The 27,318-nt window shown below is 36.6% G+C and overlaps 1 protein-coding gene across 5 annotated transcripts in view; it reads right to left on the reverse strand.

Moving 5' to 3' along the window:
- The window catches only part of APC (APC regulator of WNT signaling pathway), a 145,299-nt gene that overhangs the window by 15,748 nt on the left and 102,233 nt on the right, over positions 1–27,318 (reverse strand). For 2 of the 5 annotated variants that reach the window (XM_039239720.1, XM_039239721.1), the window contains exons 8-14: positions 20,035–20,139; positions 11,562–11,660; positions 8,094–8,472; positions 6,044–6,139; positions 4,699–4,752; positions 791–930; positions 170–247 (exon numbers count right to left, since the gene is read on the reverse strand). In XM_039239720.1, the coding sequence (XP_039095651.1) occupies positions 170–247; positions 791–930; positions 4,699–4,752; positions 6,044–6,139; positions 8,094–8,472; positions 11,562–11,660; positions 20,035–20,139 (951 nt within the window). The remainder of the gene's footprint in view (positions 1–169; positions 248–790; positions 931–4,698; positions 4,753–6,043; positions 6,140–8,093; positions 8,473–11,561; positions 11,661–20,034; positions 20,140–27,318) is intronic. The other 3 variants (XM_039239723.1, XM_039239722.1, XM_039239724.1) reach the window with 3 other exon arrangements.

Below are 27,318 nucleotides of genomic sequence, written 5' to 3' on the forward strand. Positions count from 1 at the left end.
AATGTAGTGCCAAAAGGAATTCCTACAATATATTTTCCTTTATTCTGTTATTAATGTAATCATAATGGAAACATGAGACACTAAATACTGAGCCAAAGTTTAAATTAATCTAAATAATGACATTAACCCACAAATACCCAAGAAAACCATTTGAAATTCTAACCAGTACCTGTTGTAAGTCTTCACTTTCAGATTTTAGTTGGGCCACAAGTGCTCTCATGCAGCCTTTCATAGAGCAGAGTGTGGCCTGTAAGATCAGAAACGGAACAGAGGGTCAGTAACAAGGCAACGTGAAGCTGTGTTTTATTTTTGACTAATAAACTTCAAATCCAATTTTAATTGTCTCATTTTAATTATTCTAATATTTTACCGATAAAACAAACACCTAGAACCAGATTACATAAGTCTTTTGCTATCAGTTCTTTTCTGGAGAAGTACACTGAAGAGGTAAAATGAAATGAAATGATAAGAAATAATAAGCAAAGGTTAAAGTCTCTTATTTGGATTAAACACTCTCATCTGTCATCAGGATTTTCAGATTTTCGCTCTCATTCCTAGGAACAGTATTTTAAATGCAATTACATAAATCTACTACTGTGTTCCATGTTCTGCCTTTGTTTAGGCTTATGATAACATAATGAATAAGAATATGTAGTGGTGCAGGAAGTTCAGGATTTTTATTAGTGAATGTCTAATGAGGAGAGGAAAAAAAGAAAATTAGTCAAAGGCAGTTTGTATGAAACTAACTCATACCGGAGATACCTTATGAAATGGATCTTATAAAACATACCTTGTTGGCTACATCTCCAAAAGTCAAGTTTGTCAAAGCCATTCCAGCATATCGTCTTAATGTAATACTGTAGTGGTCATTAGTTAGCCCATACATTTCACAGTCCACCTGCAATAATTCTGCAATGGCCTGAAGTCCTCCTAATTTCAAAAGGGCAAGAGGAAAAAGACAATAATCTAAAATAAAACAAGTGATTCCAAATTTAAAAATTATTAGGAACAAATCTCAAAGAATGAGAATATATGGTTTAAGTATGTCTTTAGAACTACAAGCTACAAAAACTGTTATAAAGAACTTTTGTGTGATATACTCATAAAATACAAATAATAATTACTCCATTTTCTGCCAGTTTTCTCCACCCTTCAAAACCCTGCCTTACTTAGTGAAGTGAGCAATTATACTCTATTTACTACACACACACTGTATCTTATCATTGATAAAGAAGGCTATTTTCTAACACTGGGTCTTCCCGCATGAAGGCAGAAAAAGGTACCTTATTTTATTATTAGAACTTTATACAAACATTCTTCAATGTTATATACTATGGCCTAATTCATGTTTTTTATTTGCCAAAGAATTATCCTTAGGAATCCTGAGACTTCTAGATGAAACTGCATGAAGCAAAGCTTTTTTTTTTTTTTTTAATGAAAAAGAATAATCTGTTCAACTTATAAGTGAGTTCTATAAAACTACATATATTTTTATATATTTAAAAAAATTCTTACTTTTCTTTGATACTCACAAGTGTCAAATACCAACTACACTAGAATTGAGTATTTTCTTTCCCTGTGATTCCCACCACTGGGTATGTTTGACAACGCCCACAGTGGTCAACACTAGGAAGGCAAGGAGAAAAATGAAGGAAAAGGAAAGGTAAGACATAAAGGAAGGGGTCGTAACAGAACAGAACAAAAAAACAAAGGTAAAGCAAAATGGTGAGCAGGCGAATAAAAGTAAAAATGCATATGGAGGCTATTCAAAATATTATTCATCATCAGTGTTAATCATCATGGGACTGGGGACATTGTTTTGTCACAGAGAAGTGGCTTAGAAAAAAGGAGGATGAATAAAAACAGGCAATTCTTGGAAATCCTAAGTCTTAACAGTCAGATTATTAATCTGAAAGAGGACCTGTATATTTACTATTTTTGTAAATGATCTAGAAGGGTCAGTATGTAGAGGAATCTGCAAGTTTGTAAAACAAAGTTCTAACTCGGGTCAAGAATTCCAAGCCAGGAGAATTAATTGTAGAAAGAGTGGTACAAATCTTTATGACTAGCAGCAATGACAGATGAGTTTGAACACAGATAAGTAAAAATTAATTTGGCTAAAGAAAATCCAAAGCATATTTAGGAAGATTTTCCTCCCTCCACCCATGATGATGGAAAATACATAGCCAGTGAACAAAATACTGTCACTATCTTTATGGAGATTATAGATTAGAGCAAAGGCAGACACTGAACAATTAATTTAGGTATAATGGACTGTGAAGAAGCACAGGGCAAGGTAACTGGTGGATTTAACCTAGATTGGGGGGATCAAGAGAAAAGCTGAGGAAATAAAATTTAAGTTAACATTTATTTTTTATTTAGTTAAAAAAATTTTTTTTTTAAAGAGAAAGAGCACAAGTGGGGGAGGGGCAAAGCCAGAAGGAGACAAAGAGTCTGAAGCAGGCTCCAGGCTCTGAGCTGTCAGCACAGAGCCAGATGCGGGGCTTGAATTCACAAACCGTGAGACCATGACCTGAGCTGAAGTCGGCTGCCTAACCAATTAAGCTACCCAGGCGCCTCTAAGTTAACATTTAAAGGATGAATGAGCATCTAAAATGGGTGGGTCAGGAATAATAAAACAGCATTTTAGGCAGATGAAGCAATATGTGCAATGGCCCCTGAGCCTTAAATACGTAGCAACAAAGAGAAGGTCACAAGATGAGTCTACAAAAATAGGTGGAGGCCACATCATGTAAGACTTTATATGTCACACCAAGGATTTCAGACAGGAGAAGGAATAATAAAATGTGTGCTCTAAACACAGTCCTATGGTTGCAAGGTGCAGAATGGATTATGACTGGAAGTGTGGAGATAAATAAGACAAAGAACTGCAGAACGGAAGTGACAACAGTGGCTCGGACTGGGGATGAAAGGAGAGCAGTGATGAGACAGACTTAAGAAGCAGAATGAAAGTATTCAGTTACTAAATGTAGGGGATAAGGAAGACAGAGTCATGAATGTCTCCCGAGATTATCTCCTGAGCAACTAGGGTGACTGGCATGCCATTTTCTGGGAAAAAGAACCCTGGAAGAGAGAGATTTGGGGAAGAAGGAGGTAACAAATTCAGTTGGGGCAGCTGAGGTAAAAATGTCTGAAGAACCATCTAAATGAAGATGTCAGAGGAAGAGTGTGATAATGTGTCTCAAACTCAGGATAGAGAACAGGGATTAAGATGTAAATCTGAAAAACACTGTAAAAGAAGCCATGACCTGGAAGATACTGCCTAGGGAGAGACGAAGAACACCTATGACAGAACTCTGAGGAATTCCTACTACTTAATACTTGAGTAAAGGAGGAGCCAGTAAAAGAAATCAGAGTTCTGACTCAGGAAACTGGACTTGGGAGTAACTGATGACCTCAAGACTGTGGCCCTATATACTGAAAGGATCACCAAGATGTTGAGCATTATAAAGCAGGCTATCAATACCAAAACAAAACATCCTATGTTTTGTGCCTGTATGAAATCCTACCTCCTGTAGCAGTATCTGTGACACTTTCTTACTAAATGAACAAAGAGTTTCTTTGAATGGAAAAACTAAAAAACTTAGGACTGGATTCTGAAAAGAAAGACTAAAGAAGGATATGGTCAATATCAACAACACCATGAAGAAAAAAGAACATTCAATAAACTTTAGGGTATCAGATAAAAGAGAGAGTCTTTTATGATTTCAGGCAAATGAAAAAATTCTGTAAATTTTAAGGCAACGAATATAATTCATATGTAAACTATAAGTGGATTCATAAAAGTATGATGTGAATTCATGACTGAGAGAATACAAAATAGGCTGCTCTAAGAAAAGTTAGGCTGTTTCAAGATAACCTTAAAGCTAGCAGAGGACCAATGGTTTCAAAAGAAACCATTCAACAGAATCCTTAATTTAGACTTATATAAAAAAAAGATAATAGAAAGATGATACTCAGTTTTAAAAGGTATATTTTATTCCTTTTACTTGGGTTAGATAGTCACCATTAGCATAAAATGCCTCATTCTAAAACATTAGGGACCCAATGTAAATATTCTATATACCGGTGTTTGACAAAATTTCCTGATCCTAAGAATCACCTGGGTCACTTATTAAATGATTCCTGGTACCCCCTCTGGAGATTCTGCTTTACTAAGCCTGCTTACTACAGGGCCAGGCAATCTATACGGTTGGACAAGTGCTTCTGGTGATCATTATGATCTAGTTTTGGAAATACTAATACAAATAAGCCATCAGTTCCTTGAAAGTCAGAACCATACCTTCATCATTTTAACATCCAGTGCCTAGCACAGTTTCTGGGACAGAGCGGGGACTAAATCAACATATACATTATTGATACTATAGTCTAAAACCTATAATACAAACTGATGCAAACCTAAATGACCTTGGTAAGTTGTAGAATCTTTTTCTATATACAAATGACTGTCCCAGCTAACTGGGCTTTGGAATGTCCCTTCATCTATTTGGGACTTCTTTCCTCCTTATCCCTCACTATCAGATACCTTGTGCTTCCTTACTCCATCTCCCCACAATCCACAAACCTTGATCTTTCTTTTGCTTCGTGCAAGTTTAGAGGCTAGGAATGAGAAGAAGGTTACCTCCTGTGGCTCTGTCCCAACAATCACACCCCCAGAGGCCCCATCCTGCTCCTCACCTGCAAGCCCCTGCCCTAGCTCCTGTGATGAAATGCCCCGGGTAGCCTTCCTACCTGAAGAAGGAAGAGGAACAAATACTGAGTCTACGTTTTACTTTGAAATTCAGATGATTAATGTGTCAGTCCTAATCTACAGTTCATTTGAACACAAGGACATTTACAGGAAAACCTTTGTAGTAGCTTAAATTGAATTAATTTTCTTGTTTATTCATGATTTTTATCCCTTTCCCATTATTACTAGCATTAAAAAAACATCCGAACATAAAATTGTCACAAATGCTGAGATTGTATTGAGGAGGGGAGAACTCATAAGACCACACTCAGTTCCACAGGAGGCTGGGGGGTACGGGAAGCAAAGAGAATCATATGGGCCAACTGCAAGGGCCTGTGGGAAGAAAAGCATGGCTGGAGGGCAGGCATGAGATCACAAGGTACACAGCCCTCCAAGGTGATGACTCTGAAGGGGACAACACTCAGTTTTGGCCATTTAGGTTCTCTGCGTTTAATAAGAGTCTCATGACTTTGTGACTTTTAAGATAAATGATGAGTGACAATGATGAGAGTGGTAGGAATACAAAATGGGGGTTGGAATACAAAATAAATAGCATGAAAAGCAAGGGCACAGCTACACTAAGATGGGAACTCAGTGTACACTTCTTGCTTGTGGCATGACTAGAGATCCAGTTCACATGAGATGGCTCAGCATGATGCAATTATAAATACCACATGTGCAAAATGACCTAGAAATCAAAGAAAAACCGTTACATGAAAAATGGGGTGCACAAAAATGCAGGTTATAAAAGGTTTAGAGTGTGTGATAACACATACACAAAAGAGTAATCCTTCCAAAATTAGTGGAATATTTTTAACTTAAATTAGAGCACAATATTTTTCTTCATTAACCAGTTTCAAAGATATCATGCTGCTTATCATGAAAATCCAGTAAGGTGTTGATAACCACGAAGATAAATGAGAATCTTAGTAATAATTTCTTCTGGTGTCCATGAGAAATGACTGAGTTCAAGAACAATCACATAGCTCCACATTTCAAAGTATTTTAAATTACTCCCTTCATCAACTTCACATAGGATCTACTGTGGCAACGCGGTCAAGGAGTGGCCCAGTTAGTAATTCTGCTAATTGTTGGCTAAGATTTAGAAAACCTAGTTTAACAAGGTAGCAGTGTCTATCATTAAGAACCTTTTCTCCTCTGGAAACCAGAGTATAATCATTTGCTACAAGGAGGAAGCAAGGTGAAAAAGAAATGTGCGGCCTTGTACGCCAACTCGTCATGATAAAAAATGTTGGTACTCTTCTATGGCATTAAGAAACATTTCTGTCTTACCAAGTTCATTCATTGCATGTCTATGCTCTTCATCAAATGAAAGTTTCATTAGAACACACACAGCAGGACAGATCTGATGTTCAACAGGAGCCGGCACTGAAAAATAAAATTGATATAAAACATAATGCTTTGTCGTCTCAAAAGCAATAATGTTTATTATACTTAATAAAACAAAGCAGGGCTCACTAATATACCTCTAATGCATAGTGGTTTAGTAGATCAACAAATATTTGCTGAATAGATGAATAAATATGACAAACATAGAAAAGAAAATATGAAAAAAGGGTTTTTCTTGGTTCCAGAAAAATGTTTACCACTTATCTGCCTTTAACCAAGTCTGTTAGTATAACTCTCTTGCAAGTTTATGCTATAACTCAAGTAATAGTTTAAAATTATGTTGTATATATAAAAGAATAAAAACACTTTGGTATAAAGCTGTTTTTGTTAAACTATTATCATGAGTGTGGGTTAAAAGCACTTAGCTGTGTACAAATATAATAAAGAAATCCAGTATAAGGGTGCTTGGGTGGCTCAGTTGGTTAAGCGGCTGGCTCTTGGTTTTGGGCCAGGTTATGATCCCACAGTTCTTGAGTTTGAGCCCTGCATCAGGCTCTGTGCTGACAGTGCAGAGCCTGTTTGGGTCTCTCTCTTCCCTTCTCTCTGTCCTTCCTCTCTTTCTCCTTCAAAATAAATAAGTAAAAACTTAAAAAAAAAAAACAAAAACACAAACCAGTATGAACCTAGTAGAGAAAGCTTACTATATAGACAGACAGTAAACAAAAATCTAAAGAAGAGATGTCCAAGAAAATGTACCTTCACATTTAATACCATGTACAAAGTTTCAAAACTCATTATGTGAAATCAAAATTTTAAAAATCTATTTTTCAGAAGTAATAACATTTATTTTATTTAAGCATTTTTAGAACAGTTCTTACGATCACAAAATATAAGTTGTTACATAATTGTGGATACCCAGAGAAAACAATCCAGAAAGACAATAATCTCTCAGTAAAGTATCTTACCAGTTTTCCTCATCCTTAGGACAAATAGATATAAAGGACCATTTCTGTTATTTTTCTCATTCTTGAAAATGTGTAAGTTTTCAATAAATTCACCTTTATGTGTATGCTAAAAAAAATCTGCTATATCTTCATAGATGGTGTTCTCACCATCACCCCTTCTTCCTACATCAACAGGTTAATATAACAGTCCCCCTCCTGTGTGTGTGTGTGTGTGTGTGTGTGTGTGTGTGTGTGTGTGTTCGTGTGTGCATGTGTGTTTTCTTCTCAAGTGAAAAGAAGGTCTTACCTTATATACTTACTGATTTTGGTTCCTGCTACAGGAATGAAGTAAGTTATGTCCCCAAGGGTCCCAACTCCCATGATCCCTGGGTTGCCCAGGGTCTCTCCCTCAGCAAAGAGCTGGATGGCCGATCACTCCCAGCAGGCCATGGGAGGTAGGATGGTGCAGTGGAAAGAGCACTGGGTTGAGAGTCAGAAGATCTGGCCTCTGTTCCTGGCTCTACCACTTAGTAGCTATGAGGCTACAGGCAAGTCTTTTAGTCTCTCTGTGCCTCAGTTTCTTTATCTGTAAAATGGAGATAATACTCTCCCTTCCTACTTCACAGGGTTGTTGTGAGGCTCAAACAACATAACAGACATAACTCATCTCTGTATCCGCTGAACAGAGTGTTACGCAAATGTAATAAAGATTATGGTGTGGTCACTGACTGCTGGAAAAACTTTATATAAAGTCTTTTCTTGAGCTTAATCTATAAAAGGAAAGGGATGGAAAAACATAACTGCTCAAATTCTTTCTAGATCTACTATGCTATGACTATAATTCTCTTGATTTCCTGTTCTTTTTTGGTTGCTCTTTGCTAATTTTTTTCTACAAAAATACAGATTTTAAGCTTTAAACTATGTTAGCAGTGTAGACGGCTACTATGAATTTCCCATTCCTACTCATAAAGACAACATACTAACTCAAAAAGTTTTCATTTAAAAAACTTTTACATTTGCTTTGTTAACATGCACTACAGGGAACATACTTGGATTTTTGTCCTGGTCCATGCCTTGTTCGTGGGCTTCCTGCCACTCCCAACAGGTTTCACAGTAAGCTCGTATCTGTTCCAAAAGATGAAGGACTCGGATTTCACGCCTGCCTCTCTTGTCATCAGGCTGTGAGTGAATGATGTTGTGAAGGGCTGCACTGGCCCTGGCCCGAGCCTCTTTACTGCCCCGGGAATTTCCCAACAACACAGAGTCTTTGTCATTGCCATGTAAAAGCTGGATGAGGAGAGGAAGACATCCAGACTGTCGCATGGATATACAGCTGTCTTGGGAGCTAGACATAGCTAGCAAAGTTCGCGACATATCATCCTTATCATGAGTACCAAGCATTGATAACAATGAATACACCATTTCCACCTGTGGGCCAAATGAGTTTAGAAACAAAATTATGACTTTAATATCAAACGCTAACACCAATGAAGTGATGAATGGGATATTTATTTTAACTTATTAAAAAGAAAAACAAACTCAAAACCCCTTTCCAGGATGAAGCAATGAGCATCATATCAAAATCCATATAATGATCACCAATTTGTTTATATGAATAAACAGAAGCAGTGGTGGCATACAGTGTTCAAAGAGAAAGCAGCTTCTTATATACTTAAACTACCCTTGTCTGGAATAGCTGGTAATAATCCACTGACTATAATGAACGACAACTGATTTCTCATACACACACACTCTGAGGAATGTGATTTAAATATTTTATACAATTTAAAATTTTACTTTACTTCTTTTAATTTATAACTATAATCAATAAACAGAAAACTTTTCAACAATTATTATTTACTACATACTAGTTTTCAACAATCACTAACGCTTACCAGATTATAATACTGTTAAAAGTATATAATTTCTCCCTTATATATAAAAAAATATTTTGTCATAAAAAGAAGAATGCCATGATCATATAGGGAGTACAAGGCCAGGATTCTTTTTTTTTTTTAAGTTTATTTATTTATTTTGAGAGAGAGAAAGAGAGTGTGTATGAGTAGTGGGAGGGGCACAGAGAGAATCTTAAGCAGGCTCCATGCTCAGGGCAGAGCCCAACTTGGGCCTTGATCTCACGAATCATGAGATCATGACCTGAGCTGAAATCAAGAGTTGAACACTCAACCAGCTGAGATACCCAGGTGCTCCAAGGCCAGGTTTCTTAAATTTTTTTTTTTTTTAAAGCAACCAGTAAGTATCAATTACTCTCTGACAACCAATTCTAAGAGTTTGCTCAGAAGCAGATTAGAAACTGGAAACAGTACCTAGTTATACTGGACCGTGGTTAGACTCATTTTAAAGTGAGAGCCATTACATAAAAGTTGTGGCTATTTTATAAAGAGTGTATCATCTCTATAAATCAGTGGTTCTTAATCAGGGGTGATTTTGGCCCTTCTAGGACATTCTTTGCTTTGGAAACATTTCTTGGTGTCACAACTGCAAGAGAAAGTGCTATAGGCATCTAACAGATAAAGACCAGAGATACTGCTTAACATCCTACAATAAAGAATTATCCAGTCAACAATGCTGAGGCTAGGAAACTCTAAATACATAAACACACACTACTCTTAGATATTAAAGTTTTAGGAAGGGAGAACTGTGGAAAATTGGGCTTTCCAATTTTGGCTCCACCACTTAGGAATGAGCAGTGTGACACTACCAAATTATTTGATCTCTCTGAGACCAGTTCTCTCAGCTGCCAAATGGAGATATTTACCTAATGAGGTTTTCTCTGTTAAGATTAAATGAAATAATACATGTATAGGACAGAAGCTAGCATTCAAAAATGTAGTAAGGTCTTACTAATATCATTCATCAGTCACTTCAAAAGGAAATGGTATTCTAGCTGCTGGTTTTCATGCAATAGTACTGCTGAATGTTAGATTTTCTTTATAGTTAGAATTACATGTTGATGTTGGATAGATCTGGGGACGAATTCCAATTTAAATATGCAACAGCTGCCTGAACCTTTTTTGCTTCACTTTTCTTATTTAAAAGAGGCACAAGAATACCTCATAGTATTTGAGAAGATCACAGAAAATGTACATATAACTTCTAGCATAGTTACTGGCATACCAGAGATTTCAATTAGCAGCTACTATGAGTTATTAAATGTATTAAATAACTCGGGGCACCTGGGTGGCTCTGTCGGGTAAGCGTTCGACTTTGGCTCAGGTCATGATCTCACAGTTCGTGGGTTCGAGCCCCGCATCCGGCTCTGTGCTGAGAGCTACCTCAGAGCCTGGAGCCTGCTTCAGATTCTGTATCTCCCTATCTCTCTGATCCTCCCCTGTTCACACTCTCTCTCTCAGAAATAAATAAAACATTAAAAAAATTAAAAAAAAAAGTATTAAATCTCATATTAACAGTATCACTGATTATTCTAAATTCATTTCTTAAATCAACATTAGTTATTTCAGTAATGCTTTCCCTAAGAGCCATTATATTGTCAAAGTAAAGAGAGGTTATGTAAAGTATGCTGTGAAAATAGTTAATGGAATTATTGAGCTTTAACTAAAAATATACTGCACAGTTAAATTAAAATTTCATCTTTGTCAATATAAAAGACTGGCTGATTTATAGAGATGACAACAATAAAATAATTATTTTCTTTTTAAAACATACTATTAGAAAGTCCTGAAATACTTGCTAATATCTGAGAGACTCTAAAAAAACTCACGTATCAACAATGGGTAACATTTCATTGCAATAATTTTTCTATCCACTTAAATATTTATTAAACAGCCTTATGTGCAGGCTCTGTGGTAGATGCTGCAAAAGATTAAGAAAAAAAGTCCCTATTCCCGAGAGAACTTCATGCAGGGGTATGGAGGTGGTTCAGTCGATTAAGTATCTGACTCTTGATTTCAGTCAGGTCATGATCTCACGGTTCATGAGATGGAGCCCCTCATTGGGCTCTGTGGATGGCATGGAGCCAGCTTGGGATACTCTCTCTCCCTCTCTCTCTGCCCATTCCCTGCTTGCAAATGCTCTCTCTCTCTCAAAATAAATAAATAAATAAATAAATAAGCATTAAAAATAAAGAGAATAGTTCATGCAAACTGCAGTGACTCAAAGGAGGTAGACAGACCACTTGGGGAGGGGAGAGGAGCTTGGGAGTCAGAAAATGCTTTGTAAGGAAGTAAAACCCAAGAAGAGCTCTAAAGGCTGACTGGGATTCTGACAGGCATTTTGTGGTGGGGTAGAAAGTGGAGGTCATTGCCATCGCAGGCAAGTCATAGGGGCAGAAAAGTGACAGGGAGTGCTTGGGAGGCAGCAAGTAAGCCAGTGTGGCTGGAGCTCAGGGTACTTGCAGCAAAGTGCATGATAAGGCTGAAAAAGAATAAAAAACTAAGTAATTTGGCATTTTTTATAATCCTTTTTCCTTTGTGCTCTCTTGTATTAGAGCAAAGTATTCACAGTATTAGTAACCAGCGTTTATAATCTTCTGTTACCTTGGTTCCCAGATGACTTGTCAGCCTTCGAGGAGCAGAGTGTGTACTACTAGAACTCAAAACACTGGCTGTTTCATGATCCATTCGCGCAGCTGAACCCTAGAAATTAAGCAAATTATGAATGGAATAATTTAGATTATAGATAAATAGCCCTACCTTCACGTTAAGGTGTACCAAATGAACTGTGTTTAGGGTAAACAGCTAAATACACCATTAAAAGTGTGAACATTTTAACACTCAAGATGAGTATTTTTACCTGTGAAGTAAAGTAGGTTTTAAAGCAAAAATGAGGAAAAGAAGATGTGTTGCAAAAGAAGTTAAACTACCGTGTGGAAGTAACCAAACACTGAAGAAATTCTATGAGTGGTATTTTTTCACAGATCAAAACACATGAAACCACATTTGGTCAAATATACATTTATTGATAGAAAGCTTTATTGATTGATGAAATGCTCTAAATTACCACAAAACTGGGAATTTGGTTCAGTCTAAGTTCTCCAGGAGCTCACAGCATAGAGCGGACTGCTTAAAACCCCGTTGGAGAAGGACATGAAAAATTAAAAAACTGCACTGTGATATGATAAGCACCACAGCAGAAAAATGCATAAAATCTGAGGGAAAACAGGAAGTAACAATTACTTGCTAAGGAACTATTAAAGGCTGCATAAAGTAAGGAACATTTAAGGTAGGCCTTGAATTTTGGAGTGGGAGACATATGGTACAGTCTGTGTAAAGGTATTAAATATGAGAGCATGAATGTGGACAGCACACAAGGTGTACGGTGGGAGATAAGACTAGGTTAAATTATTGTCTCTTGAGTCATTTTAAAGATGTTGGTTTCAACCCTGGATGTTGTGGAGCCCCTAGACTTTAGGCAGGAGGATGGTACAACCAGGATTACATCTTTAAAGGTATTAAAAGACAGGATACAGAGATCAAAGATGCGAAATCAGGAAGAGGGTATTTTCAACAGCTGAGCAGTCAGGAGGGTGCAAAGTAAGGAAATGAGGATACCCTATATTAAAAAAATTAAAAAAAAATTAGACAGAGAGAGAAAGGGAGGAAGAGAGAGAGAGAGAATCTTAAGCAGGCTCCATGTTCAGCAAAGAACCTGACACAGAGCTCAATCCCATGACCCTGGGATGATGACCTGAGTTGAAATCCAGAGTTGGGATACTCAACTGACTGAGCCACCTGGGTGGCCTGGGGATACGTATATTTAGGGGCCAGAATCAGTTGATTTGCTAACTGACTGGACGCAAATAAAGCGACACTGGGAGCCAAGGACAATGTGGAGGCACTGAGCTTGGATAAATGGGTGGATAATGGTGGTATTAAAAAGTACATAAAACTCAGGAAGGCTAATGGGTTTCAGTGTGGGAAGTGAGATCACCATTCAATATACTGACATTCAGTAAAAATGGACATCTGATAACAGAGGATGCAAGTCTGGATAGGAATAGGGACTGCAGATAAATATGTGGGACCTATCAAAATAGAGGCCATAGCTAACACAATTCATTAATGATTAAAAATAATGATTATAACAATAACATCCACCTAGGGGTGCCTAGGTGGCTCAGTCGGTTAAGCGTCTGACTTCGGCTCAGGTCATGATCTCATGATTCGTGGGTCTAAGCCCCGTGTCGGGCTCTGTGCTGACAGCTCAGAGCCCAGAGCCTGTTTCAGATTCTGTGTCTCCCTCTCTCTCTGACCTCTGCTGTTCATACTGTCTCTTTCTCTCAGAAATAAATAAGACATTAAAAAAAAAAAAAAAAAAAAAAATAACATCCACCTAGAAAGCAATATTGGCAGGTATTCTGTTTTAGTTCTTAATCTTTCAAAAGGAACAGCCAGAATATACACCTTCCGAAGACAGAAACAAATTGTATGTGGTTGTAATCAAATAGTACATAAGAAGAAGGTTCTCTTTATAGAAGTATTCCAGCAATTTTGTACCCCCTAATGAATTAATGGAGCTGGGTATAAGGTATCAGTTACTGATAATATCACAAAAAGAGAGACAACCAGACATTATGTGTTTCCTGACTAAAAACCAGAAGACCACAATGCCACTCTGAAAAAGACTCGCAAAAACAAAACAAAACAAAACAGAAAATCCAAAGGTGATTCTATGTCTAGATCCAAATATCAATTTACCGGAAATATACAAAGAAATGTCAAACTACATACCATGGAGATGTTATCAGTAAAATCCAGACTATGGAAAACTGTATAAAACAAGTAATTTGTATGTAATTTGTAATTTGTAAAAAAAAATCTGTAATTTCTTTAACAAGTAAGTATCCAAAAAACAAAAGAGGCAAAAAAGGAACCTAGAGATTAAAGACTTATCAACCAATCCCAATGCATGAACCTTACCTAAAAAGAGTCAAATAAATTGTGAAAAATTATGACATACATGAAACAATTGCAAATTTGAGTAGTGACTGGATAGTCCAACGTATTACTTTTAGTTCCTTTGGGAATGCAATAATGGCAATACGGTCATATATTTTTAATTTTTTTTTTTTTTTTTAAAGTAAGCTCTGTGCTCTATGTGGGAGCTTGAACTTGAGACCCTGAGATCAAGACTTGCATGCTCTACCAACTGAGCCAGGCAGGGTGCTCAAACAGTTGCATATTTTTAAAAAGTGTTCTTGGGGCGCCTAGGTGGCTCAGTCACTTGGGTGTCTGACTTCAGCTCAGGTCATGATCTCGTGGTTTGTGCCCCGCATCGGGCTCTGTGCTGACAGCTCAGAGCCTGGAGCCTGCTTCGGATTCTGTATCTCCCTCTCTCTCTGCTCCTCCTCTGTTCACGCTCTGCCTCTCTCACTGAAAATTAAATAAACATTAGAAGAGTAAAAAAAGAATCATTCTTAACTTTTGGAAATATTTATGGAAGAAATGATGATGATGCCAGATCTTCAAAGATAAAATGGGAGGGCAAAGTGGACAGGGTACATGTGGATTACTATGTTTTCTATCTGTCTCTGTATATGTTTGAAATTTTGCATAGTAAAAAGTTTTAAAACGCTTATCAGAAGCAAAGCGTTCTTCTATCATTTCATTTCTTTCCCAGTCTTGGCTGAACTTCATCACTACTTACTGGCTCTCACTAGAGATCTGGTTCTAAACTTTAAATAGAAAAGCTAAGAACTAATTCATAAATGAATTACACATACAGTTATATACTAATCAAGCAGGGATCTGACCTGTATAATTTACTTCCAACTTTCTCTTTCCCCTTAACTTCCATAGGAGATTAATCACAGATCAAGAACACTATTTCTAGAAGGGATGCCAGATCTTCCTTCCAATTAACATATACTTACTGTTATCTACTATTTACCAGTGACTGTGAGGATATGAAAATGGACAAAACTAGATAAAATCTTTGCCCTTCTGGAGTTTACAGCCTAGTAGGGGAAATAAATACTAATAAAATAATCACACAAATAAATATAAACTGCAAATGTCTTCAAAGGAGAAGACTGTTCTAGGATGGCCTTTAACAACGGGATTTGAACGTTCAAGCCTTGGGAAAGCCATGCTTAAACGCAAAGACACATAACTGATCTTTTATTTAAAAATTTTTTTTAACATTTATTTGTTTTTGAGAAAGAGAGAGAGAGCAAGTGGGGAAGGGGCAGAGAGACACGGAGACACAGAATTCAAAAAGCAGGCTCCAGGCTCTGAGCTGTCAGCACAGAGCCCGACGTGAGGCTCGAACCCACAAGTGGTGAGATCATGACTTGAGCTAAAGTCGGATGCTTAACTGACTGAGCCACCCAGGCGCCCCGACACATAACTGATCTTAACGGAGTGAAATGGGACGAGAAGAGCACTATATGGAAGGGGCATAGAATGTGCACAAGCTGCACAGGAAAAGGAAGCCCAATAAATATAAGCTATAAGCTACTGATAGGCCAGCATGGCAGAAGTGGCTAAGAGCAAAGTGTGATATAAAGCTGCCAAATGTGATAGGAGCTAGGTCATATAGATCCTACTAAAGGGTTATCTTATTCTAAGAATCAAGGGAGGCCAATAAAGGGTTTTATAAAGAAGATGACTAACTCTTTGTAAAGATCATTCTGGCAGAGAGGATGTGGGCAGGAAACCAGGTGAGAGAGGGTGTACAATATACTTCACACAGGGATGAGGATAAGTCCACCAGGGCAGGAGTTTTGCTGGGTCATGCTATTTTGATCCTGAGAAAGTCAGAGATCTGATTTTCATTTTCAATTATTGTCAGTGGGCTTATTTCTGGAGCAAATAATAAAATAAATCAAAAGAACAAATCCTAAGAGATTTTCATGTATATAGAGCCTATTAAGAGGTTTTCATGTATATAGATCCTATTAAGATAGTTTAAAGGAATCTTGGTTAATTGAATCACAGTCCTACAGATAAATCACTCGGCTACATCAGGATTTGGAGTAGCTGTAGTATTGTTTTAAACAGTGACTAAAAGTAATCAAATAAATGGCATTCGCAGTATCAGTGCCACAGAAACACTGGAAGGCAGAGTCTATGGCTAATATTGCCAAACAAATGTGCTTGTCGTGTTTACCACTGAATCTATAGCACTGTCAGAATTCACATTTGAAGAATGTGAATTTGAGGAATGCCTCTGATTCAGTTTTTAACAGATCTCATGTTCCTCACAAAAAAGTCACACAATACATAAAAATGTAAATATGAAAGTAAACACAACACAATCCCAACACTAGAGATATCATTGGTAACATTTTGAACAACATTCCTCCATTTTTCTATGCATGTACACATAAATACATATGTATAGCATGAAAGATTACTTATTTTAAGAAATAATTTTTTCTTAAGAAAAAATGTTAAAATTATTTTTCTAAATTAATAGCATTAATACTCAGTAAGCACTTAAAATTTTTAACGTTTATTTATTTTTGAGAGACAGAACATAAGCAGGGGAGGGGCAGAGAGAGAGAGGGGGACGCAGAATCTGAAGCAAGCTCCAAGCTCTGAGCTGTCAGCACAGAGCCTGATGCGGGGCTCAAACCCACAAACCGTGAGATCACGACCTGAGCCTAAGTCAGACGCTTAACCAACTGAGTCACCCAGGTGCCCTGATCTCAGTAAGCATTTAATAAGCACATGCTGTCTACCAGGTACTATGCTAGCTGTCTGGGATACAATGGTGAGCAATGACAATATAGTTCAGCTTAAAGGATTTTAAAAAGAAGACAGTTAAATTTATAATAAACTGTGCTAAATTAGGTGAGAACAGAAATAGAGAGTACCTGAGAGCACTTTATCAGGTCTAGGGAGGCAGGAGCAAGGAAAATGTCCTGGAAGAAGTACCATTTAAATTGAGGGGAAGGATGGATAGAACACATACAAGTGAACCGAAACAGAGGAGAGTTCCAGGCAAAGAGCATCATGTGGAAGCTCTGGACATACTCAAGCGCCCAAAGAAGCTGAAGTTGAGGGAGTGTAGAGAAATGGGGGCAAATAGTGATAATATTGAAAGAGCAGGCAACAAAGAATCTAGATTTTATTCTTTGGGCAGTGGGTAGCCACTGAAAGGTTTAAACAAATAAGTGATATAAGCAGGTGATTTGGAAGGATCATTCTGATTATAATACGAAAAATATACTAGAAAAGGCCAGGCTGAAATAAAAGATCTCTGTATAAACAGAGATCTAATTTATCATTTCTAACATTTGTATGGATATACCATGTACCATGTAGGTTCTATCAGGTCTGGGACTGTCTGTCCTGTTCAATTCTCTATCTTCAAAGTCTAATATAGCCTCTAGCACCTAATTATTAATGAGTATCTACTATACACCAAGAAGTGTGTTAAGTACATGTCCCATTTAGTTCTCACAATGATATCATCTTATTCTAACGAGAAAACACTAAAGCTCAGAGTTTAGTCTCTCAGGAATGGGATTAGCGGAGGAATGGGATTAATCGCAGTCTGCTAACTACAGAGCCATTTAACCACTTATTCCAGTCAGATGATAAATAATTTAATCAGTTGCCTATTGATTAATATATATTTAAGTTATTTCTAACTTCTGCTATTACAAATAAATGATGAGTCTTTTCAAACATGTCTGAACACTCTTGACTGATTACCTCCTAGCATAACATGTTAGATATTGCAATGTTGACCCACAAGGCAAGTACAGCTAGAAATTTAGATGCTTATCATAAAATTGCTTTTCAGAAAGGTTGTTCCATTCACATAGATAGAAGCAGAATATGACAATATCTATCAACTTACTATTACTAATATTGAGTGTTATTGATCTTTGCCTACCTAATGGCATCCAAAAAAAAAAAAAACAACTCACTTTGGCTGTTGTTGCTGGTTATATATCATTACTAATGAAACTGATGACCTTTCCATATGTTTAAAAGTCATGTTAGGGGTGTCTGGGTGGCTCAGTCGGTTAAGTGTCAGACTTTAGCTCAGGTCATGATCTCACGGTTCATGGGTCCGAGCCCCGCATCGGGCTCTGTGCTGACAGCTCAGAGCCTGGAGTCTGTTTCAGATTCTGTCTCCCTCTCTCTCTGACCCTCCCCTGCTCAAGCTCTCTCTCTCAGAAATAAATAAAAACATTAAAAAAAAAGTAAATAAATAAATAAAAAGTCATTTTATTTTTCCTTTTGGTTCCTGTTCATGTCATGTCATTTGTTCATGTTTTAATGATCTTTAATTAATTTCTACTATTCATGTATTTTGAAATGTAACTTTTTCCTTATTATAAATAATTGTAAATAATGAGATCTTAATTTTTGTTTGTCTTGTGACCTTGCATGATTTATGGTGTACTTGAGTTTTACATTTTTATGTGAAAGCTACTGATTTTTTCTTTTATGTTTTCCCACCCACTACATGATTATCATCATTCTACACACATTTTTCTAATCTTAAATTTAAACTTCGTATTTTGACATGAAATCTAATCTACTTAGAATTAACTGATATAAAAAAGTACTATAAGGATTCAACTACTATTATCATTTTTAAAGTTTATTTTGAGAGAGAGCGAGAGAGTGCATGCACATAAGTGGGGAAGGAGCAGAGAGAAAGGGAGAAAGAGAATCATAGGCAGGCTCTGAGCTGTCAGTGCAGAGCCCAATGCAGGCTCAAATTCATGAACATGAGATCATGACCTGAGCCAAAATGAAGAGTCAGATGCTTAACCAACTGAGCCACCTGGGTACCCCTCAATTATTATATTTTAAATGAACAGACAACTTACTGATAAGTGAGACTTTAAAATACATAATACCTGGAACATGGTCCAAAGCATTAATAGGTGGTCTAATCCTAAGCAAATAGTTTTTTTTCTGTCAAGAAAATGAAATTTTTCTTCTTTCTAGAGAAGGGAAGGAAAATATAAACTTCCAGAATAATTCCCTAAGTATAGAAAAGAACCCAAATGTGCTAAATATAATTTCTTTTGCCCCAGTTTACTATTTATAACTGAAGAGTTTTCCCCAGTATAATGATAGTTAGTAATACTAAAATAAAGTATCTCTTTTTTTAACTCAGTAAAATAAATATAAATAATTAAGTATGACACATTTTTAGGCCTTAAATTTTAATACATGCTCTTTAAAAAAATATATCATCAAAAATAACCAGACACTAAAGGAATATTTTACATCAAAAGTAGGGAGATTATCTTTAAAAACTTAGTAAAATTTTACTTTAAAAAATCACTCATTTACAACATAAAAACATTCATTGAGAAAAATGTGGAGAATACATAATACCCCAAGGAAAATTCTGTCATATTAGGATGCATTCCAATAGAACTCTAATAGAAAACTAATGACAGAGTAACAAGATAACAGTTCTACATTAAAAAAAATCAAGTAGATTCCACAGTTTTGCTAAAAATGATGTAATAATGGTTAAACATGACTAGGTTATGTCTATTTTTTATGAGCATTAGTATCATTTTTTTCAATTATAAAATTTGGATTTCCAAATTTACGTAATGTTAAAGTACAATAGAAAAGAATTATGACAAAGTCCTTATGATCATTTTTAAAAACATAAAAATGCCTTTGCAAAGAATCCCTTTCAAAGAATGCCTTAGAGAAAGAGCAAGTCTGTTCAGTGCAAGCAATAACAACTAGGTCAAATCATATATATAAGCAAAATACAGCTTAGCATTTATTTAAAAACAAAAGCCCTCTATTCATGCTAATAATTTTAGACTAAAACAGAAACACACAATTTAGAGCTATAAAGAATAGCTCTAAATTAGAAATTTTGAAAGTGTTATTGTTAGATGTAATAAAGAAAAATGATATAGCATTTTGGCACTGAATTCTTCTGGAGATATCCATTTAGGATTAAGGAAATCAATAAGATTTACAGATCATTCTGAGGACTATCTCACCCCATATTCCTCTAAAAATATTTAAATAGTTAGTTAAAAAGAAAACCAATAAATTCCTTTACCTGACCACTACCAGAAGTTGCCATGTTGATTTCTGCCACTCCTTGACCTTCATTCTGCCGCTCAGCTTCATGTGAGCTGGCTTCATGCTTGCTCTGAGATGACCTCTGTTAATATGGAGTTAATATCATTACATACAAAAATGGTATATGCTTTCTTAGCCCACAGCTTTTTCTCTTTCCTGTATTAAAGCTTTGAATGCATCAATTATATAGGTTTACAAAAACAAAGAACTGCACTTTATACTTCATAACCTCCAGGATGGTTGGCAGTCGACTATTTCAGGAAGAGGAAAGTGAAGTGTGTCCCTTGAGCATTAGAGCCGCACAAGACAAAGGATTTTCTGAGACTCACAGAAACACCATCCTCCACCAGCTATGCTCACATCACTATCAGGGATATAACCCCACTAGAATAAATAACTGTCTCTTCCACAAGGTCACATGGTTCTGGCATTTAATGGAGCTGCAAATATAACAGTTCAACTATTACCTAAGCTTACAAATACCTTCTGTATATTTATACACAGAATATATATACATCCTCTGCTGATGAAAGTCACATGAAATCAATAACCTCTTAGAATCTGATATGAATAAAAACCAAAAACCTTTTCTAATGTAACCATCTGTTATATGAAATGAAAATGACAGATTATATCCAGTAAAAGCAGTCCCTTCAGGATAGATTATATCCAGTACAAAGCAGTCACTCTGTAAAAATGCCACTGCAGAATCAAAGAAGTAAAATAATTTTTTCATTATTTTTTATAGAAACAATTACAATTGTGCTTGCTTGCTCTAGGAAAATGATGCTCTAAAATAAAAACTACCCTTTAAAAAAGCTGACATATTTAATAGTGGATAATTATATTACAAAATGGCTTCCACTAGAATTTCTTTAAATACCAAGCTTCCCTAGACCATTTAAATTGTGACTTAAAAGTTACTTTACTTGCAATATTTCCATCAATAAACTAGTATAAGTTATACATATGCAAAAATGAGGTAGCCCCAATAATTCAGAAAAAGAATTGTATCATCTGAAAGTCACACTAGAAAATTCAATGAGGCCAACAGAAGTAGAGACACACCAAGTCAATCGAGAGATAAAATGAATCCAAAACCACTAAAAACACAAAGAATTGAGACTAACATAATTAAAGATGTCAATGTAAAAGTAATTACTGAGCATCTGTTCTGTTAGTTACTTGTACTAGACGCTGGAGAATACAGGGCTGGCAAAATCAGACACTGTTCTATATACTCAAGCTTATAGTCTCATCAGGGATTCTATCAAATAATGAGAGAACTAACAATAAAGTTAAAACTTTGACAAGCACACTGAAAAAAAGAGTACAAGGTGCTGTGAGAATATATAGCAGAGGGATATCATAAGGCCTGAATTTGGGCAAGAGCCCTCTTAGGAAGTACTGTTAGAACTGAGACTTAAAGAATAAACAGGAGTTTTGGGAAAAGGGACAGAGTTAGAGGAAGGTTTTAGGTAAAAAGACCATGAATTTGGAGTAGGAGAGGGCACGGTTTGTTCTAGTACATCAAAAAATCGTGTGCAGAGAATAGAACAAAAAGATGGTAAAAACAATACATCTTACTGATTTTGTTGAATTTTAGTGTGATTCTCTCCTGCCCTCCCATAACCAGTACTAGATTATTAGTGGGAAAAGTTAATGTAAATTGATCTTTTAAGGTAAAAATTTAATTTTAAATTTAAATGGTCTAAGTAGGTAAGAAACATAGAGGAGACCTAATGTAGTCTCCTCAGTTTGGAGGCTAATGTATCAATGTTAAGTATCAGATAATGATACCTGACACTAGGCAAGCAGTGATAGAGATAAAAGAAGTAGAGACAGAGAGGTAAATCTGAAGAACTTCGGAAGACTGGATATGGAGTAGACGAAGCGATGTGGTGTCAAGAATAATTCCTTTGTTCCTTAGCTCATACAACTGAATAATAACGGTGTCATGTGCAGAGAAGGTAATAGTAAGAGAGTGAGGATTTTTTGGAGGAGGTGGAGGCATGGTAAGAAGGACTTAGGAGAATAAGACTATTAACTGTGTTTTGGATATATTGGATTTAAAGTATCTCTGAGAGAGACATCTTAGTGGAGATGCAGCATAGGCACACAGATTTAGAAGTCTGGAACTCAGGGCTAGAAAAATGAATTTGAGGGGCGCCTGGGTGGCTTAGTCTGTTAAGCGTCCAACTTTCGCTTAGGTCATGATCTCGCGGTTCGTGGGTTCGAGCCCCGCGTTGGGCTTTGTGCTGACTGCCAGCTCAGAGCCTGGAGCCTGTTTCAGTCTGTGACTCCCTCTCTCTCTGACCCTCTCCCTCACGCTGTCTCTCTCTCTCTCCTAGAAATAAATAAAACATTTAAAAAAAAATCTTCTTTAAAAAAAAAGAAAAATGAATTTGAGAGCCAACAGTGTATAGAAGATGAGTGAAGCTCTAAGCGAGAGCTAATACAAATAAAAGAGAAGACTTAAGGAATGCCTACAATTTATGCCCAGATAAAAGAATATGAGCTTATAAAAGCCAAAGAGGTGAGAAAAAAACCAAAAAACTGTTGTCACAGATGCCAAGAGAATATTTCAAGCAATAGGAAGTATTCAATAATGTAGAAAATGTCAAGATGAAGACTGAAATATCAATTTAATTAATACAGAAGTCACTGATGATCCATTTGGGAGTAGACACTAGACTGATGTGTTTTAAGAGTGAATGGTGGGGAAGAAATACAGACCTGGAGTCTAGAAACACGCTTAGAATGGGGAACTGGGAAAAGAAAATGAGGGACAGAAGGGGACAGATGGAGGAAGATAGTTGCAGGGAGAGGCAGAATTGAGGAAGGTTCATTTTATATTTTGAAAGACAAGACTTGAGTATGTTTAAACGTTAGTGCAAAGGTACCACTGAAGAAGAAGATAAATATGTGAGAGAAAAGAAGTAAGAGTAAGAAGTCCCTGAAGAGGCAGGAGTTGAAAATCCAAAGCACAAGAAGGAAGGCGGAATGCTTCCTGATAGGAAGAACAAGTAGTTCCGATTTCTCTAGAAAGGAGGAGGTGGAATTACTAGAGGGAGGGAGATAAGTCAGTCATTTCCAAGAGGAGAAAGGGGATCCACAGAAACACAGTAGTCCTAAAGGATTACCAGGCCCTACTGATGATGGAGAGGATGATGTCTATGATAGAGTTAAAAAAAAAATCCAATGTTTACTATGCACTAATCACTCGGCACTTATGGATTCATTTAATCCTCATACCAATTCTGTTACATAGGTATTATTATTATCTCCACTTTACAGATAAAGAAAGTGAGGAACATATAAATATCTGGCTTTAGGTCACATACTTAGTAAATGGCAGAGCCAGAGAAGAATCACAAGTCTGACCTCAGGGCCCAAACTACTAATGAACACTTACTATCTTTATTTTCTTTCCTCATTTGTTATTTACTTCCCTTTATTCTTTTACTGATTCTAGGTTACAGGCCTGCCTGTGCTCTTTATCACAGTCCACTTTAAGCATGTGTTTTGCTGAAGCTAGCACTCTTAATTGCTGTCTAAAGCTACTGGTAACCCTGAAGCCAAAGAAACTATTGCTGATTCCTATGAAGGAATGATCTTGGGGTGCCTGGGTGGCTCAGGTGGTTAAGCGTCTGACTCTTGTTTTAGGCTCAGGTTATGGTCTCACAGTTCCTGAGTTTGAGTTCTGCATCAGGTTCCATGATGACAGTGTGGAGACTGCCCGAGATTCTTTCTCTTTCTCTCTCTCTCTCTCCCCCCCTTCTCTGCCCCTCCCCTGCTTGTGCTTGCTCTCTCCCAAAATAACCAAATTAAAAAAAAAAAAAAAAGATAATCTAACTACAGATCTCATTTGCAGAATTGCTGGACAACTTCCCCAAAGCTGTCTACCCTAGGGCTGAAAAAATTAAGAAAAAAATTGTTGAGGTATTTATATATCACAACATATACTCATTACCAAGCATTGCCATAATCCAGTTTTAGAACATTCTCATCATTCTTTAAAAAAAAATTTTTTTTTAATGTTTTTTATTTATTTCTGAGAGAGACAGCATGAGCAGGGGAGGGTCAGAGAGAGAGACAGACACAGAATCTGAAACAGGCTCTAGGCTCTGACCTGTCAGCACAGAGCCCAACGCAGGGCTTGAACCCACGAACCGTGAGATCATGCCCTGAACCGAAGTCGGGTGCCCAATGGACTGAGCCACCCAGGCTCCCCTCATTCTCATCATCCTAAGAAGATCCCTTGTGCTCACTTACAGTCAATCCTCATTCCCACTCAGGTCTGTGGCTTATCTACTGTCTTTATAAATTTGCCTTTTCTAGACATTTCTTATAAATGAAATATGTGGGCTTACATGTCTGGTTTTACTCAGCAAAATGTTTTTGACGCTGATCCATGTTATAGTATGTATCACGAATTTACTCCTTTTTATAGCCAAATAGTACTTCACTGTAAGGATATACCACATTGTGTTTATTTATTCACCAGTTGACATACATTTGCACTGTTTCTACTAGGGTATATTATGAATAATACTGCTATAAACATCAAGTTAAAGTCTTTGTGTGGATATAGGTTTTCATTTCTCTTGTAAGGGTACCTAGAAGTGGAACTGCTGGGTCACATGGTGACTTTATTTTTAATATTTTAAGTAACTGCCAAACTGTTTTCAAGTGGTTATACCATTTTACATTCCCAATAGCAGGGTATGATGGCTTGTATTTATCAATATCCTTGCCAATGTTTATTACTGTCTTTATGATTATAGCCATCCTAATGAATGTAAAGTGGTATATCACTCTAGGTCTGATCTGCACTTCCCTAATGACTAATGATGGTGAGCGTGTTTTCATATGCTTATCAGCCAGTCCTGTATATTTTCTGGTGAAATGTCTATTCAAATCTTTTGCCCATTTTTAAGTTGAGCTGTCTCCTTATTAACAAGTTGTAAAAGTACTCTGCATAGGATTTTAATAAATTAAGTAATATTTCTCACTGGTTATCTAGAAATATTAAAACCATACTATAATTCTCATAGCTCCTATCTTTTTGATCTTCCCAAATGTATTTGCTTGTCAATAAATAACCCAACTGAAAAGATATGCAAGAAGGTGGTGCTTCACATATATTCTTGTAATTTCTGAGACTTGAATCATGTGCAATAATTACATCACTTGAATTATGTTTAGCATTTAAACCCGAAACCAGAGTTGTCAGCAAGGAGGACAAAGACAGTGCTATAAAAAATATGCTTCATGGTAGAGAAATTATTTTATAGAAGTCTTCTCTTTCCCGTATACAGTGAGTATTAATTAATTTATGAGTGTCCTAACCCTGGTTTTTCCATTTTCCAGCTTCTCCTACTTACCAATATTAGCAAAACAATGATAATGGAATAAAGAAACTTCAAAAAGCAAAATTAAAAAAAAAAAAGGTTTTGGTTCTTTCTTAAATGTGAGATGGCATCTTTTAATTTACATTCGCTGAACTAGCAGACAAAATGTAACCATGGTAGGCTATGCCTGACATAATCAATTTCATAACAAAAGAAAGCAAGATGAGACTGGATCACAATGGTAGAGACTTGGTTCCAAATCCAATGATATGAGTAAAACATTCTGAACAAATACACGAACAAGTGCCCAACCTGCAATAAACTTACACCAATGCTGAAAAATAAGGATTGCAATTAACAAATGACAATTTTTTACGGCTTTCCAGAAGCCAGAAAGTTAGAAACTTTGGAAATACAGGGAGGGAATATGTTATAGTGGGAAAATGATAACACAAAGCTAGTGTGGTAATATTAATATCAAACAAAATGAAATTTAAGGTGAAGAGCATTAAATATAATAAGGAGAGCTATTTCATACAAATAAAAAATTCAATCAACTAAAAAGAATAGTTGATGTAGACAACTAAGATGCAGAGAAACAGTAATAATCAGAATATAAGAAAGCTGAAAGAAAAAAACTGTAACTAAAGAAGCGAGAAAACAGTAGCAGAACCTCAAAGCAGAAAATGTCAAAAGAGAAAATATAAAATGTAGTATTGCTCAATAAAAAAGCCTGTCTCTTTAAAAATGATTTTAAAAATAGAGTGTAGTAATTAAGTTTAATCAAGAAAAAAAAGATAAACAACACTGGAAAACCAAAGAGGTCATACCAGAATACTACCATGTAACAATACCAGTGAAACTGAAAAAGGAGCAGAGATACCATTCTTTTCCTCCCCTCCTAGTCTTTAAGAGTCAACACTACAAAATGGACAACTTATTTCTATCATATACACACACACACACACACACACACACACACATATATATTATTTGGTTTCCATTGGGTTAAAACAGCCAAGTTAAAATGGCTTTTAGGAATATGACTTAATTGTACTTGTACTTAAACTGCCTACTTAGCAAACATGTTCCTATATATTTCAAATCTGGATGTACTGAAGCCAAAGTTCCTATGACATTAAGAGTCAGGCATAGATGAAAAGAATGAACCAGGTTACTAGAAGGTTGGAACTTTGGGTCAGACAAGTCTCCAGGGAAGAGGAAGAGGGGAGCTGGAAACTGAGGTCAATCATATAACAACCTATTTAATCAAGCATGTCTACATAATGAAACTCCAATAAAACTCTGGACACTGGAGCTCAGTGGAGCCTCCTGGTTGATGAACACACTGATGTGCTGGGAGAATGAAGTATCCATCATGGAAGCTCTGTATCCTTTATCCCTCACTTTCCCCACACCTTGCCCTATAGGTCTCATTTCGCTGTTTCTGATCTGTATCCTCTATAATAAAACTGTACTGAATGTGTAATATGTCCAATGAGTTCTGAGTCATTCCAGTGAATTACTGAACCTAGGCGGGTGTGGGAAGCCCCAAGTTTGTAGGCAGTTGGGCAGAAGAAGGGGTAGCTTGGCATCTGAAGTGGGGGGGCAGTCTTGTGAAGGACTCTGCCATTAACCTGCATATGCTATGTTAACTCCAGGTAGTTACTGTCAGAACTGAATTGTCCTGGAATAACCAATTAGGGTGGAATTTACAGCAAGCTGGGCAAAGTAAAGTACAGGTTGCTGGGGCATGCATGACACTTGCAGCTGGTGTTTGAAGTGATGGTAGTCTAATGAATGACTTTACCCTTAAATATGGGGTCTACACTCTGGGTAGTTAGTTTCAGAACTGAACGGTATTATAGGACACCCAGTATGTCAGAGAACAGGTATTAGAACATAGC

Source organism: Hyaena hyaena, unplaced genomic scaffold (assembly GCF_003009895.1).
Source record: "Hyaena hyaena isolate Hyena2069 unplaced genomic scaffold, ASM300989v1 scaffold_160, whole genome shotgun sequence".
In the NCBI taxonomy this organism is placed as follows: domain Eukaryota; kingdom Metazoa; phylum Chordata; class Mammalia; order Carnivora; family Hyaenidae; genus Hyaena; species Hyaena hyaena.